Genomic DNA, 16,943 nt, shown 5'->3' with positions numbered 1-16,943 from the left:
GGAGAAGGATACGGACCAGATTAGGAGACAAGAAAGAGGGAACTCCTGTCTAGCAAATTGCACATTAGCATCTTGACAACAGTGTGTGTGTGTGTGTGTGTGTGTGTGTGTGTGTGTGTGTGTGTGTTCATGGTGGGGGGCAGGATAGCAGAGGTAAGAAGGAAGGAGGAGGTGGTCCGAGAAGAAGGTAAGCCTTAGTTGAAACTGTCCTATCTCATCTTACGGATTCTGAGCTCTGTCCTGGTATTCTGTAACATGACTGGAAAGTGACAAACTTGGCCTTCATTAGCTCATCCCAGCCCAACCACCACTCTGCCCAACCTCTCAAAATAACCTTTATGTACACATTTGTCTTATACCCTTGACTTATACTGAGAATAGAAAGAAGAAACAACCATATACAGGTTGTTCAGGCACTTGTTTTAAAACCAGTATTTGAAGACATTACTGAAAGGCAGAAACCATGGGCTGAACCAAAAACATGAGGCTAGTGTGTTCAAAAGGAAATTTTATTTTAAAACACCTGGGTGCAAGCAGGCTGAGACCAGCAAAGGGTGTTAGCTCCAAGCTGCGGGAGGATTAGATATAGGGGCTAGGGGCTAGTTAGCACATACTGGTTTATGGCCTTTGTCACTGACTTGATGATAAGCAGGATGTGTGTGTGAGGGGGTGTTCAGCTGCAGAAACATCTCCTCTGCAAGCTCTTCTGATGTAGCACAGGCCTAGTCAGCATGTTACTATCAGGTATGCTTGGTAAATCTTCAAGACAGCTGGGGTCAGGTATCTCCCAGGACTAGCCAGGACCTGGTGCCTCTGAGACCATCTGCCTCTGAGAATTATCTGTGAAATTTTTTTCACAGACTCCCTGTTTTCTTAAGATATGAAGTAAAGATTTAAAATTTGCGATTTAGCCCCCTTCAAGACTGTCTCCTTTCCTAACCTTAAGGTGGGTTCCTCCCAAATGTTTGCTCCCAAGGACATTTTCCAGATCCTGCTGTGAAGATAAACATCTTGCTGCATTTCAAAGGGGAGGCTGGGAAGGCCCCAAGAGAAAACAGCAAGAAACCAACCATAACCCCACAGTAGGGGGATGAGAATGTTCTGTTTGGAGTCTTTCTTCCTCCTTGGAGCTGGGATGGCAGCTGAGTAGCCATTTTATCTATTAATTTTTTGTTACATTGTTCATTCCTCTTAGGATTTGATTCTGGGGGAAATTTTTTTTTCTCCCTTAAAGTAATGGTAGGTTTCCGTTTGTGGATATATCTATAATTATATTTCTGTCTAGATATATAAATATAGATGTATAGATATATCTTTTGCCTTGGTAGGGAAAAACTCATCATTTTTTCAATAATAAAAACAAAAAAATAAAACACACATACTCATTAAATAAAATTTAGCAAATAGAGAAGCGAGGAAAACAAAACAGTTATACAATTTGAAACAACCTCTGATTAGTATTTTAGAGTATTTTTAATAGTCTTTTGTGCTATGTACAGATTTACAAAATACAGTAGAAATAGCCACATGTATGTACACCTTTGAACCCTATTTTTCAAAGAAAATTTAACCTTTAACCATATAGCTAACTTGATTTTCAATACTGTACTAGCAAATTTGCTCTCTTCTCTATTTTCTAGTTCTATTTGAACAAGTGTATTTTATCTGCACCTTTTACTCTAACTCACCTCATGTCCTCACTAAAAATTAAGAGTTGGTCATCTCAGGTGGAGCACAGCTCAGGGTGTCCAGCAGCGCTGAGGGTGTCTGCAGGAGCTTCCAGCCAGGGCTGGGGTCAGGGGATGGGTGTCTGTAGGAGATGAGGCCCAGGAAAGTGTGAGCCAGGTGTCGTCACCCTCACTGAAGCAGGGATTCCCAGGGAACCGAATCTGTAGGGATGTGAGGACTGGGAAGGGGAAGTGAGCAATACAGCAGGTCTTGAGGACCCTGAGAGGTGTCAAGGGACACTGAAGAGCACATGCCTTTGCAGTCCCGGATCAGGTGTACCATCCGGGCAAGTCACTTCATCACTCTGAGCTCCAGTTTCCTCATTTAAAATGTGGATCGTGCCCTAGCTAGGTGGCTCAGTGGATAAAGTATCATCCTAGTTCAGCAAGGTTGTGGGTTTGATCCCTGATCAGGGTATGTATGAGAAAAAAAATCAATGAGTACACAACTAAAAAAATGGAACAACTAAGTGGAGCAACGAGTTGATGCTTCTCCCACTCTCTTTCTCTCTTAATCAGTGTGGTTAAACAGCAACAAGACGTGGTTCATAATACATCCTTTGCAGATTTGGTGTGAGGAGTCAATGAAATAACATCTGTTCTGCCTGGTGTACAGAACAGGTAACAGAAATGTAGCTGCACTGTAATTGCAGTGAGGGGTTGTGGTAGGTGGGGCAGCTCACAGTTTGGATAGTACTTGAAAGTCAACTAAACAGACTTTGGAATCTTTCAGAGATGAATAGCAATTAGGACCAGTTCCCCCGTACACCACTGGAACCGGGGGATGAGAGGGTGGCTGGCTCTCTCCCAGGAGAGACAGATGAAGCAGTGTCAGCAGACGATGAAACTCACTGGGATGTACTAAGCTTCCAGGGGCATAGCGCAAACTCACAGGAGAGTGGAGGGTGAGGAGGAGGGGCTGGAGGACGCTCTGCCTATCTGTGGTGGGTCAGCCTCAGGCAGAGGAGGGGCTCTCTCTCTCCCAGTGGTTCTAATAAGGATTGCCTGTCCAACCCCCGGCCCACCCGCAGCGGTTGGACAGTCTTCTCTTTCAATCGTGTCTTCACAGTGCTGGGGCCATTGCTCAGTGTGTCCAGGGTCAGTCCTTCCCATCCATCACTCCCTTGATCCAGTCCACGTAGTTGAGCACTTTGGTGTAGAAGCCATACCCTTTGCCACACCCAATGCCCCAGGATACAATGCCTGTGGCCACCCAGTGATGGGAACGATCATCCCATACTACATAGACGCCACCACTGTCTCCCTGGCAGACATTCTGCTGCCGCATCTCATCCCCAACACAGAACATGTTGTCAGAAAACACATCAGTCCTCTGTTTCTTTCGAAGCCAGGCCTCACAGGCCTCTCTCGGGGCGACCGGCAGCCTTGAGTATTTCAACTCAGTAGTTAACCAGCCCATCTCCACGCCAAACCCACTGACATAGCCCATCAGGCCGCTGCGGTAGAGGGTCTCGTTGTTGGGCAGACAGACCGGCAGGAGGTGGGGGCCGAGGGGGACACTGTGCTGGAGTTCCAGGAGGGCAATGTCCCCGTTGAAGTTGTAGGACTCGTTCTGGCGATAGTCTGGGTGCACAACCACACGGTGTACGGAGTGGCTTCCCAGTTTCATCAGCTCGTCTATGTCTGTGTGGCCCAGGAACACATCCACCCTCCTCCTCTTCCCGGAAAAGATGCTGTCCTTGGGATAGAGGGTGTGGGCGGCAGTGAGGATCCATCTGTTGCCCAGCAGAGCCCCACCCCCGCGGCCGTAGATACTGGTGAAGGCTTGCCAGGGGAAGTTGCCCAACTTAGCTTTGGAAGAAGCCTGGGCCTCCTGGTTCTGGGCAATGGGGGTCACTGGCTGTCCACAGACTGGGAGAGAGGAAGGGGAGGAGAGAAATCAGCATGCATCACGCTGCATTTATTAAAGACCTACTTCTGTGACGTGCTCTTCCTCCTGCCTTCTTAGCTATTTTAAGCCACTTGTTTAGCCCCTTGGTGAGACCGCCCTGAGCACACTCATGCAGCAAACAGAATTTGCCCTCAGTGCCTCTTGCCTCCGTTTTCTGTGTCATTTCTTCATTTCTAACATCTCCCACTACTATGTACTTGTCCTCTGACTCACTCAAAGCACTGCTTCAGGGTTCCCCTAGAGCAGTCTGTGGATAGGAGTAAAGTCTGAGTCATTTATTCAGATTGAGTTGGAAAGGCAATGCTTTGACTCAAAAACAAAAACTTTAAAAAATGGTAGACTTGCCTGTCCAGGCGGTGGTGCAGTGGATAGAGCGCCGGACTGGGATGCCGAGGACCCAGGTTAAGACCCTGAGGTCGCCAGCTTGAGCGTGGGCTCATCTGGCTTGAGCAAAAAGCTCACCAGCTTAGACCCAAGGTTGCTGGCTTGAGCAAGGGGTTATTCGGTCTGCTGTAGCCCCACAGTCAAGGCACATATGAGAAAGCAATCAATTAACAACTAAGGTGTTGCAATGAAAAACTGATGATTGATGCTTCTCATCTCTCTCCGTTCCTGTCTGTCTGTCCCTATCTATCCCTCTCTCTCTCTCTCTCGCTGTGTCCCTGTAAAGAAAAACAACAACAAACGGTAGACTTAAATCCTCATATACAACTGATGGGAATTTAAAATGGTACGGAAATGATTCGGCTTTGGGTGATGGATATACAACATAATTGACTATTCAAATGATGTAGTGATGTTTGCTTGAAATCTGTGTGCACTTATTGATCAATGTCACCCTGTTAAATTTAGTTTTCTAAATAAAAAGAAAACAGGTGTGACCATTATGGAAAACAGATTGACAATCCCTCCAAAAGTGAAACATAGAGTTATGATAGAACCCCACAATTCTAATCCTAGGTATATATCCAAGAGAATGGAAAACATATGTTCAAATAGGAACTTGTACATGAATGCTTATAGCAGCATTGCCTATAAAAGGCAGAAAGTGGAAACACCCAAATGTCCATCAACTGATGAATGGCTAAACAAAGTGTGATGTATCACACAGTGGAATTCTGTTCCATCATGAAAGGAATGAGATACCGACACATGCTACAATGTGGATGGACCTGGCAGACATGGTGCTAAATTAAAGAAGCCAGACACAAAGGTCACATAGTATGAGTCCATTGATATGAAATGTTCAGAATAGGCAAACCCATAGAGACAGAAAGCAGATTAATGGTTTCCTGGGGAGATGGGAGGGGAGAGTTGGAGGCCCCAGGTTTTTTTTTTTTTTTTTTGAAACAATGGGCATGTTTTGGAATTAGTGGTAATGGTTACACAGCATTGTAAATACACTAAAATTTACTAAACTGTACACTTTAAATGGTGACTTTTATGTTATGGAAATTTTATCTCAGTAAAAAAACTGGAAAAAAAAGGGTGTACTTTTTTGGCCCTGTGGCATTGAGGTAGGGAGAGATTTTGGGGACAGAGAGCCTGTCTGTGGATCCTTAAAGCACATCATACCAGAAGAGGGTTTTCTCTTCTTTCAGTTCTACGCCTCTGTCTTTTTCACTTCCCCGTCTGATTAACTTCCTCCACACTTGTGTTTCCTCGGTTATCCCTTGATCTTTGAAGAATAAGGGACAAGCGCCTTGCCTCTTTCTTTCTGGGCCTTCTTGGGTCCCTTCTTTTTCCTCCCTTTCTGCCTTTATCTCCTCCTTTATTCCAAGCCTTCCCTTTAACCACCATATCCTGTTCCACAGGCCCACGTCCCGCTGGGTCTGGTGTGGAGAGTGGCCACCGCCGCAGCACTGGCAGGACACACTCACCAGGCGCACAGTGAGGAGCCTCGTCCCTGTCCTGTGTCTCCTTCCCGGGGCCCCGGGCCTTGCAGGTGAGTGTCCCTGAGGAGTGAAATGAAGGGAGGCAAAGAAACGGGATCAGAGTTGGGAGGTGGGGCTGAAAGAGCAGGGGACGCAGGTGGGAGTAAGGCAGAGGGAAACTGGTTCCCCAGCAGGTGGGGACTCACCTGCTGGCACCGGCTGATAGTAGGGCTCCTGGCAGTGGTTCTGGATCATGGAGGAGTTGTCTCCAGGCGTGTATGTGGCCTCAGAACTACCACTAACCTCACATACAGGTCGACTATGGCTCACACCTATAGGGAAAAAAGGGCCATTAGGACCTAGAACATAATTGCCAACTGACAGCTCAGGAACCAGGGACCGATTCTGGCTCATGGCCATATTTAGTTGGACCTGCACGGTGGTGTCTTTCTTTCTTTTTTTTAATCTTTAAAATAAAAATATTTGATCTATTTTTCACTGATCAGATTGTCAATGATAAAAAAAAAGTTTGAAAATAACAGTGATAAGTAGGATATGGGGAAACAGGCATTTTCAGACATGACCAGTGGGAGTGTAAATTACCAAAACATCTTTGGAAGTAAATTTAGCAATATCAAATAAAATTGCAATTTTTTTCCACTTAGGACTTTCCTTTCTTTTTTTCTTTTTAAAAAAGATTTTATTGCCCTGGCCGGTTGGCTCAGCGGTAGAGCGTCGGCCTAGCGTGTGGAGGACCCGGGTTCGATTCCCGGCCAGGGCACATAGGAGAAGCGCCCATTTGCATCTCCACCCCTCCGCCGCGCCTTCCTCTCTGTCTCTCTCTTCCCCTCCCGCAGCCAAGGCTCCATTGGAGCAAAAGATGGCCCGGGCGCTGGGGATGGCTCTGTGGCCTCTGCCCCAGGCGCTAGAGTGGCTCTGGTCGCAATATGGCGACACCCAGGAGGGTCGCAACATGGCGACGCCCAGGATGGGCAGAGCATCGCCCCCTGGTGGGCAGAGCGTCGCCCCCTGGTGGGCGTGCCGGGTGGATCCCGGTCGGGCGCATGCGGGAGTCTGTCTGACTGTCTCTCCCTGTTTCCAGCTTCAGAAAAATGAAAAAAAAAAAAATAAATAAATAAAATAAAAAAGATTTTATTTATTGATTTTTGGAGGAGAGAGAGAGAAAGGGTGTGTATGTGTGTGCTGGGGTGGGGCAGAAGCATGAACTCGTAGTAAGAGTTGCTTCTCATTAGTGCCTTGACCGGGCAAGCCCAGGGATTTGAACTGGTGACCTGTGTTCCAGGTTGATGCTTTATCCACTGCGCCACCACAGGTTACGCTAGAACTTTTATTTCTAAGAATTTACCCTTGTATGTGTGCTCCAAGATGTATATACAAGATATACATAGCAGTACAGTTAGTGGCAGCAAAATATCTATCAGTGGAGGACTGATTAAATACCTTATAACACATCAATCAAAGGAATATTATATGGTCATTAGAAAGAATTAGGTAATGTTAGTCACATGTATATGGAATGATCTTTACGATATATCATTGAGTGAAAAATGCCAAATTTAAAACATGAATATTATGCAACCCACACACCACACATACACATACACAATTATATTTGAATGGCATGGCATGTCTTTGGAAGAATACTTGGAAATGGAGAACGAGCTGTTTCTGGACAAGGTGGCCAAGGACTAAGTAAGGGCCAGAGCTCAGAAGAAGACTTACTTTTTACCATACTGTTTTTGAAATTTTTATCATATGTATTATCTTTCAAAAAATTCTGAGTTACCATTTGAAAATCTGGAATTTCACTTCAAATCTGTGTTTTGTTTCTCTTGAAAAAATGAGGTGATCTGCAAGCCCTGGGCCAGTAAATCAGCATAGAAGCAACTGCTGGAGCTGACCAATGGCTGCCCTTCAACTTGCCAGCTTGCCAGCAGGGGCTGGGAGGGGGCGAGGAAGAGGTGGGCTCAGGTGTCCCTGAGCCCCCAGCACTCCACTCTGCTTGTTGCTTCATGATACCGGGGGCCACGGTTATGGGCAAAGAGTGTACTCCCAGGATGGACACTTACTTACAGCCTGGTAAAGGGCCAGGAAGCCCGTGTGGAGACCAGTTGTCCTGACCTCAGAGGAGGTGGGTGCATGAAAAGTCAGCTGCAAACTGTTCCCCGAGGACACAAACTCCCTCTGACCCGGTGGGTTGCCCAGCTGAGAGCCCTGCTGACCGCAGAACCGGCTTGGATCTACCCCATTGGCTGTGATCTGAAATAGGAGGGGCGGGGACAGGCAGGTGTGGGGTGAATCTCCACCACAGGTGGTTACAGGGTCTAGTCCTGGGCCTGGACTCCCCATCTAGCGGGTTTGCGTGCCGCAGGGCCTAAGCTGTATCCATGTTAACTTGCTCAAGTAGCTTCCTGTTCCAGTACTGATTCCCAAGTTTATTCCAGGCATGACCAGAAAACCTGCATATTCCTATAGCTTACTATAATGATCTCAGAAAGCCCACCACATTTACCTTCTTTCAAGAAGCTCCTTGGGCCTGACCAGGCGGTGGTGCAGTGGATAGAGCGTCGGACTGGGATGCGGAGGACCCAGGTTCGAGACCCTGAGGTCGCCAGCTTGAGCGCGGGCTCATCTGGTTTGAGCAAAGCTTACTAGCTTGGACCCAAGGTCGCTGGCTCAGCAAGGGGTTACTCGGTCTGCTGTAGCCCCACGGTCAAGGCACATATGAGAAAGTAATCAGTGAACAACTAAGGCGTCGCAACACGCAACGAAAAACTCTGTCTATCCTTCTCTCTCTCTGTCTCTGTAAAAAAAAAAAAAAAGCTCCTTGGGAAAACAATCAATATCATATCATAATAACTATGTTTGGTGGCAGATGGTTACTAGTCTTATTGTGGTAATCACTTTGTAAGGTATATAAATATTAAGTCAATATGTTGTACACCTGAAACTAATATAATACGATATGTCAATTGTAATTAAAAAATAAATCAATAAAAAAAACTTCCTTGGGAACTCTAGGGTTCCCTAATAGTCCACTGGATTATAAGCTCCAAGAAGGCAAGAAATACATATATTTTGCTGACCACTGAATCCCTGATGCTCAACATGGTGCCATAGCTTTGAATTGATGAAGATACAGACATTAAGTCCTTCCCATCCGCTTCCTTCAGCCCCAGCACCTTCCACTTCTCTGAGTAACTTTCTGTGAGTCAACATCTATGATGCAATAAGACCCTCTGCAAAGACTTGGCTGGGGTTCCTGGCCTTTGCTGTTCTCCTTCTTTTCGAGTGTCCCTCCTCTTACCCCGTGAACTGTAAATAATGTCCCCACAAGGTGTGGGAATCTAAGGACACAAATGTAGACGGTATGGACACGCTGGCTATTGTCGCTTAACTTGTATGTCCTTTAAGCTGCTGTCTCTCTGTCAAACCCCTTCTGACTGCCTCCTCTGCTCAAATTCCTTTCTGTGGGTTCCCCAACCCAAGGAAGGACACCTTGGAAGGAGTTTCCTGGCTCATGTTTCATGTTTAATTTCTATTCTGGGTACACAGATCACTGCTCTGTTTGTTTTACTTTATTTTATTTTTAAAATTTCTATTTACTGATTTTATCAAGAAAGGAAGAGAGAAAGAGAGAGACGGGAACATCAACCTGTTCCCGTATGTGCTCCATCCGGAGATCAAACCAGTGACCTCTGTGCTTCAGGACGATGCTCTAACCAACTGAGCTATCTGGCCAGGGCTCGTTTTATTTTATTCTATTTTTTCATTTTATTTCTGATTTTCACATCGACCTACTTCTTGGGGTCTTGCTAGCTCTTCATTCACTCATCCTCCCAAAGTCTCAGGTTCCTTTAAGGCAGTGGTCCCCAACCTTTTTTTGGGCCACGGACCGGTTTAATGTCAGAAAATATTTTCACAGACCGGCCTTTAGGGTGGGACGGATAAATGTATCACGTGACCGAGACAAGCGTCAAGAGTGAGTCTTAGATGGATGTAACAGAGGGAATCTGGTCATTTTTTAAAAATAAAACATCGTTCAGACTTAAATATAAATAAAACGGAAATAATGTAAGTTATTTATTCTTTCTCTGCGGACTGATACCAAATGGTCCAAGGACCGGTACCAGTCCATGGCCCGGGGGTTGGGGACCACTGCTTTAAGGGGCCATCCAGCCCATCTCACTGTGCTCACAGTAACTGTGTAAAAGTTGACATGAAGACAATTTCTCAGTCACTCCAAATGCCTTTCTCCCAGTCTGTTCTTTCCTTTAAAACATTAATAAATTTAAGCCCCATATTTAAGAAGCCTACCTCTTGGGGACGGAGATTTTTGTTCTCTGAAACTGTCCTTTGCTGATTTACTTGGCTGTCAAACTCTCTAGCTTTCTTTTTACCTTCCTCGTGAGTTGTTGCCAAATAGAATCACTTAGGAGTCTAACTAGCAAAGGAGAATGAACACACGACCATGAATCCTAAGACCCATGTTGAATTCCAAACTTTGCTCCGATCTCTCTGTGTGGCATAGGCAGTTGCTTAACCACCCAGATCTTAGTTTCCTCTCCTGTAAAATGGTCTGTGAGGCCTCTTGCAGTCAGGATGTCACATCCTATGGCAGCTTTCCAGCACGTGCATGAGGAGCAGTGAGGAAGATGATCCTAGATACCTGATCATTCAAAAATCCATTCTGTTGTGTGTCCTACACATATGGCAATCTTGGATTTAATCTGGTTGAGGACACTGACAAGTAAAAACATAAATTAGACTACTGTGTGTTGAAATCTGCATTTAGTTGTGTGTGTGTGTATGTGTGTGTGTGTGTGTTTAACTTACCCTGGCAACAGAGAGGAGGAAAGAATCTTATTCCTGAGCTTGACCTTCCTCAATGACAAGAGTCAGACTGGGTCTAAAATTGTCTATGACTAGGGAGAACAGGGATCATGGGAGGTACTCAACAGACATAGGCTAAATTGAATAAAGTATAGTTGTGGCTTCTGGTTAAATCTGAAGTGATAAACACATGCCTTATCTTTTCTCTCATCTCAAATCCCACTAATATGAAAGGAAAAAGGATAAAAAGGTATAAATGATCAAGGACAGGACCGTGAGAAGAGATGACAGCAGATGAGAGGTGTCAGTATGTCTTAGAAGGTGGAATGGAGATGGAAAGGGGCAACCTGACTCTCCAGAGGGGGAAGTCAGCATAAAGGAAGCCGGTTCTTATCAATGGAAATTAGGATAACCAGGAACTCCTGAGGATGGGGATGAGGGAGGGGTAGATTCATAGAAGCCTATGTAGGGAGACCTCAGAATCCTACATCCCTTTGCCCACCCAGTGCGTCCAGGCAACTCCTCTGGCTCACCCTGGCAGGAGACCTCAGCAGGAGCCAGAGACCCTGGACTTGGGATTCCTTGGGACACTTGACAGAGGAAGTGAGGCCAGAATTGAAAATGGAGGGATTAGGTGCCTCTACATATCTGTGAGAGCCTCTACCAGTTTACCAGAAGGTTGGCAACTCTGCTCTGGAGACCAGAGGATCTTCTCTGAGGTTGGCTGTCTGCCGAGAAAATACTTCTGCATACTGACATTTGGGAAGGCCCCCACAGCACCTCTTAGTCACCTTGTTGATAACCCTATTTTCAAACTTGTCATTTCACAAATTTTAGCTACCTACACAGAGCATCCAATATCATTCTAGTACTTCATTCTTATATAAGAATGGATAGCCAAGGTTTCATATTGTAGGAGAGTCTCTAACATTAAAAGCAGAAACCAAAACAAATGAAGAGTAAAAAAGAACTTGGATGAAGTAGAGATAATATGGGGAACAGAAGAAACATTTAAAAATAATCCCATTACAGGGGAAAGAGTTTTGTCTATAAAATAAGAACAATATTCTATAAAAAGGCACATTTAGAAAACAGGAATGAGCCTTTAGACCTGAAAAAATGTCAACAGAAAAGGAAACCATTAAAGTTGGCGAAAGTTGGTATTTAAAAAGAGGAACTCTCCCAGAAAGAGGAACAAAAAGACAAAGAGATAGAAAACACAACAAAATGAGTAATAAAACTAGAGACCCAGTTCAGAACATATAAAAACTAAATTATTGGAGTTCCAGGAAGAGAAAATAAAGAGAGTAGATGCCTGGAAGTAATTAAAAAAAAATACCTAAACATTCCTAGAGTTGAAGGAATACATTAAAAGAGTCTCTAGATCAGGGGTCAGGAAACTTTTTGGCTGAGAGAGCCATGAACACCACATATTTTAAAATGTAATTCCATGAGAGCCATACAATGACCTGTGTATCTTACGCATTATCCAATAAAAATTTGGTGTTGTCCCAGAGGACAGCTGTGATTGGCTCCAGCCACCCGCAACCATGAACATGAGTGGTAGGAAATGAATGGATTGTAATACATGAGAATGTTTTATATTTTTAACGTTATTATTATTTTTTATTAACGATTTGTCTGCAAGCCAGATGCAGCCATCAAAAGAGCCACATCTGGCTCGTGAGCCATAGGCTCCCGACCCCTGCTCTAGAGCCTTGGCCGGGAAGCTAAATTGGTTAGAGTGTCATCCTGATACTCCAAGATTGTGGGTTTGATCCCCTGTCAGGGTACGTACAAGAATCAACTAATGAATGCATAAATAAATGGAACAACAAATCAGTGTTTTTTTTTCTCTCTCTCCCTTCCTCTCTCTCTAAAATCAATAAATAAAAATAATAAAAGAGTCTCTAGATTAAATGAATCCTGTATGATGAATAAAAAGGAACCCACATCAAGAAGAAAATAAGAAGCCCTGGCCGGTTGGCTCAGTGGTAGAGCGTTGGCCTAGCGTGTGGAGGACCCGGGTTCGATTCCCGGCCAGGGCACACAGGAGAAGCGCCCATTTGCTTCTCCACCCCTCCGCCGCGCTTTCTTCTCTGTCTCTCTCTTCCCCTCCCGCAGCCAAGGCTCCATTGGAACAAAGATGGCCCGGGCACTGGGGATGGCTCTGTGGCCTCTGCCTCAGGCGCTAGAGTGGCTCTGGTCGCAACATGGCGACGCCCAGGATGGGCAGAGCATCGCCCCCTGGGGGGCAGAGCACCGCCCCTGGTGGGCGTGCCGGGTGGATCCCGGTCGGGCGCATGCGGGAGTCTGTCTGATTGTCTCTCCCTGTTTCCAGCTTCAGAAAAATGAAAAAAAAAAAAAAAAAAAAGAAGAAAATAAGAAAATATTCCAAAAGCTCTAGAGAGAGAGAGAAAAAAAAAAAGGATCAGGAGTCACAATGCTATCAAACTTAACAACACTAGAGCTAGAAGAGAATGTCATCAAAATTCAGGGAACATGACTTCCAACCTAGAACGCAACCTGGATAAACACTCCATCAAATGTGAGGGCAGAACAGAGACAAGTAGGGTTATGTAAAATCCTTTAAAATAGAATCCCATGTACCTTTTCTGGGGGAGAAAGTGCTCCTCCAAAAGTGAGGGAGTAAACCTGGAGCAAGAGTGATGATGGGATTCAGTTCCAACACAGGACAAGTGAAGGGAGTCTCCAGCATGAGGGAGCCCAGAAATTGTGGAGGCTCAGAGAGCAAAGAATTCAGACTGAAGAAAGAAACCATCAAGAGATCGCCAGGTGGGACGTCACCAATAAAAAGGAGGAATCAGAGATTGAGATTTGCACTTGGATGTGTTGAGAGGAGAGTTACTTTCCTGGCTAAGAGTTTGGGGAGATTTGTTACAGAGAACTAAGCAAACCAAAGATTAGAACAAAAACAAAGAGCTCTAAAGAACTCCATGTAATTACCAACTCCTGGAAAATCAAAAGTTGGATAAAAAGGAAACCATAATTATTGTACATCATATGCTCAGACATAAATATTTAAAAGTCATAATAATGTAAATAATGACTATAGATTTAATTAAAAATGATAGTATAGGCCCTGGCTGGTTGGCTCAGTGGTAGAGCATCAGCCTGGTGTGCAGAAGTCCTGGGTTCGATTCCCGGCCAGGGCACACAGGAGAAGCACCCATCTGCTTCTCCACCCCTCCCCCTCTCCTTCCTCTCTGTCTCTCTCTTCCCCTCCCACAGCAGAGGCTCCATTGGAGCAAAGATGGCCCGGGCGCTGGGGATGGCTCCTTGGCCTCTGCCCCAGGCGCTGGAGTGGCTCTGGTTGCGACAGAGTGACGCCCTGGAGGGGCAGAGCATCGCCCCTGGTGGGCGTGCCGGGTGGATCCCCGTCGGGCACATGCGGGAGTCTGTCGGACTGTCTCTCCCCGTTTCCAGCTTCAGAAAAATACAAAAAAGCAAAACAAAACAAAAAAAATGATAGTATAGACTCTGGCCAGTGGCTCAGTGGGTAGAGCACTGGTCTGGCATATAGACATCCTGGTTTGATTCCTGGTCAGAGCACACAGGAGAAGTGACCATCTGCTTCTCCCCTCTCCCCTCTCTCGCTCTTCCCTTCCTGCAGCCAATAGGTCCATTGGTTGAGCGGGGCCCTGGGCACTGAGGATAGCTCTGTTGGAGCCCATCAGCCTCATGTGCTAAAAATAGCTCGGTACTCAAGCATCAGCCCGGGTGGGGTTGCTGGGTGGATACTGGTCTGAGCGCATGCTAGAGTCTGCCTATCTCCCTTCCTCTCCCCACCTCTCCACCAAAAAGATAGTATAGGTAAACTGGGAGGATGGGGGAGGGGGATATAGATGGTGAAGGTCTGCTATAAATCTAGTCCTATCTTCTATAGTTGAAAGTTAATGGGTAATATGTAAAAAACAAACAAAACCAGAATAAGCATGTTATTGATATATGAAAATACATACCAGATGAAACAGCTACATGAATTGTTACTAATTACCCCAGGAGAGTAAAATGGGGGTTGAGGAGTAGGTTGGAGACAGCTGGTTTTTATTTTTATTTTAAAATTATTTTTATTTATTCATTTTAGAGAAGAGAGACAGAGAGAGAGAGAGAGAGAGAGAAGAGGGGAGGAGCAGGAAGCATTAACTCCCACATGTGCCTTGACCAGGCAAGCCCAGGGTTTTGAACTGGTGACCTCAGTGTTCCAGGTCAACACTTGATCCATTGCACAGATCAGGCCAGCTGTGTTTTATTATAAGCCTTCTAGTACTCTGATTTTTTCTTTATTTTATTTTTTTTATTTTTTCTATTATTTTTAATTTATTTTTTAAAGAGTTGATTTAATATGACTGATCTTTTTTTTAATTTTTATTTTATTTATTCATTTCAGAGAGGAGAGAGAGGGAAAGAGAGAGACAGAGAGAGAGGAGAGAGAGACAGGGGGGAGGAGCTGGAAGCATCAACTCCCATATGTGCCTTGACCAGGCAAGCCCAGGGTTTCAAACTGGTGACCTCAGCATTTCCAGGTCGATGCTTTATCCACTGCACCACCACAGGTCAGGCCTTTTATTTATTTTTTAATGTGAGAGGCGGGGAGATAGTGAGACAGACTCCTGCATGTGTCTTGACCAGGTTTCACCCAGTAACCCCTGTCTGATCTGATGCTGGAATCAACTGAGCTATCCTCAGCGCCTGGGCCGATGCTTGAACCAACTAGGCCACTGGCTGCAGGAGCAGAAGAGGAAGAGAAGGGGGAGAGGGAGGGGAAGAAAAGCAGATGATAACTGTTCATGTGTGCCCTGACCAGGAATCAAACCCAGGATGTTCATATGCTGGGTCAATGCTCTATCCACTGATCCAACAGTCCAGGGCCATACTTTGATTTTTTTTTAAAACTATGTGCATGTATTATTTTGATATAAATAAAATTTAAACCAAAAGATAACAGAAAATAGTGTTTTTAAAGTGTCCTTATCATAAGAACTTTTGCTACAGCTCCTCTAAACTCAGTCACCAAATCTTTTGTTATTCCTGCTCAGATTCCTGCCCAGACAGTGCAGGTATTCAGTGGAAAGCATGATTGTGTGTGCTTAATGACTGATGTGAGTCCCTGCTCTTTACCCTAGGGGCTGGCAGTATTTGTGTGTCCCTTTGGGGACAAGATGGTAGCACGGCCAGAGACTGGGCTGCTAGTCGAGGCTGTACACTTGGGCAGACCCTCGTCTGCCAGATAAGCCAGCCTGTGCCCCTGACTTGGGTTCTTCATCCATCCTCTGAGATTCAGGGCACTGCCACCTCCCACTGCCCCTGGGCTCCAGGCCAGGTGGCTCCCTCCCTAGAGTCCCTCCAGGACCCCAACTCACTGTGACAGAGTCCTGCTCACAGTCCTGGGACGGCTCCACGTCGAAGTCCTGGAAGATGAGCTTCACAGCAAAGCCTTCCGGAGCCTCGATGACAGTGGTGCTCTCCTGGCCTTTGAGGTATGGCTCTGGGTACCCTGGGGATGTCAGCTGCTGGGGGAGCTGCTGGGCCAAGAGCACAGAGCCCTGCGTGGGCCAAGCCTGGAGGACTCCCCAGAGAAGTAACCACCACCTGCAGGTGAGAGAGGACATTCTGAGTCCACACAGCTGTGGCCTGAGACCTGTGGAGTCATAAGGAGTGGGGGCAGGTGATGCCAAGGGACTGAGAGACCTGGCAAAGGCATGAACAACGGTGGCAGCCACCTCTGCCTGCTTCCTTAGTGCCCCTCTCTGCCCCAATTCCATGAGCCTCCTCGTCAGCCTGAGCTCCACAGTGTGTCTTCCATCATTGCTTATCTCCCTGAAGAGTGTCATATAAAGTGAGGGGCTACTTTCTGTTTCAGCAGATCCCAAACCCACCCTAGGATCTGAGGGAGACATGGTGGTGATACAAATGAAGAACAACCAAATATGTTAGTTTCCTGGCTCAGAGCATTGTGCCTGACCACCCCCAGGGAAGGCTGCTAGAAGCCATGGGCACTTCTAATTCTCCTCTGCATTAAGTGGCTGTGTGTGTGTGTGTGTGTGTGTGTGTGTGTACATATGCCCCTGGGCCCTACCTTCTTTTCTCCCCACCCTTTTCCTCTCCTCCAGTCCTCTCCAAGGGCACACTCACATCTTGCCTGGGCAGCTTGTGGAGTGGGGGCTTCCCCAGAGATAATTCGGCGCCTCTGAGACCAGGCATATGGAACAGGACATCTGGGACCTTCCAGAGGACTTGGCTGAAGCCAGGGAACAAGAGGTGGGGCTGGGGAGGTTGCTGAGGGGGAGGAGGGAGCAGTTACTGGAAATGAGTTGAGTAATTCTCCTGTTCCTTTTTCCAATTTTCCTGGGTTGTGCACCACCTACTGTCGGACATGGGAATAGCTCACCCACCACAATTTAAGAGGAAAAACTCCAAAACCACGCTGGCCCTCAGAGATCAAGGGTGGGAGAGCCCTGGCCCTGGACTCTTTTGTACTATTTTTACAGAACAGTAAATAGTAGGATGGCTCCTTGTAAGGTATGGCCGTTGCCTTTTTAATTGGCCATACCT

At 46.1% G+C, this 16,943-nt stretch overlaps 1 protein-coding gene across 4 annotated transcripts; it reads right to left on the bottom strand.

Annotated features, from left to right (window-relative positions):
• Positions 1 to 1,434: 1,434 nt before the first annotated feature.
• On the bottom strand, positions 1,435 to 16,634 carry C1RL (complement C1r subcomponent like). 4 transcript variants are annotated; one of them, XM_066260098.1, is made up of 6 exons: positions 16,468 to 16,624; positions 15,752 to 15,980; positions 7,604 to 7,793; positions 5,720 to 5,845; positions 5,443 to 5,594; positions 1,435 to 3,600 (listed from the first exon to the last, which is right to left on the bottom strand). In XM_066260098.1, the coding sequence occupies exons 1-6, from the start codon at positions 16,590 to 16,592 to the stop codon at positions 2,827 to 2,829; spliced, it is 1,596 nt and encodes a 531-aa protein (XP_066116195.1). In that variant the 5' UTR covers positions 16,593 to 16,624; the 3' UTR covers positions 1,435 to 2,826. The 4 variants fall into 4 exon arrangements, with proteins under 4 accessions (XP_066116195.1, XP_066116204.1, XP_066116224.1 ...); XM_066260107.1 differs by having other exon boundaries at positions 1,436 to 3,600; positions 16,524 to 16,634; XM_066260127.1 differs by having other exon boundaries at positions 1,436 to 3,599; positions 5,520 to 5,594; positions 16,524 to 16,634.
• Between the last annotated feature and the right edge of the window lie 309 nt (positions 16,635 to 16,943).

Source organism: Saccopteryx bilineata, chromosome 1 (genome assembly GCF_036850765.1).
Source record: "Saccopteryx bilineata isolate mSacBil1 chromosome 1, mSacBil1_pri_phased_curated, whole genome shotgun sequence".
In the NCBI taxonomy this organism is placed as follows: Eukaryota; Metazoa; Chordata; class Mammalia; order Chiroptera; family Emballonuridae; genus Saccopteryx; species Saccopteryx bilineata.
Note: the sequence above shows the minus strand (reverse complement) of the source record. Positions and strands in the feature narration are given on the sequence as shown.

Coding starts and splice junctions, on each gene's coding strand:
- C1RL (XM_066260098.1), bottom strand. CDS start 16,592: ATGCCTGGTCTCAGAGGCGCCGAATTATCTCTGGGGAAGCCCCCACTC. Junction 5,846..7,603: donor GGCCCTTTACCAGGCTGTAA/GTAAGTGTCCAT, acceptor TTTTCCCTATAG/GTGTGAGCCATAGTCGACCT. Junction 3,601..5,442: donor GACGTGGGCCTGTGGAACAG/GATATGGTGGTT, acceptor TCCTCTCTCCCA/GTCTGTGGACAGCCAGTGAC.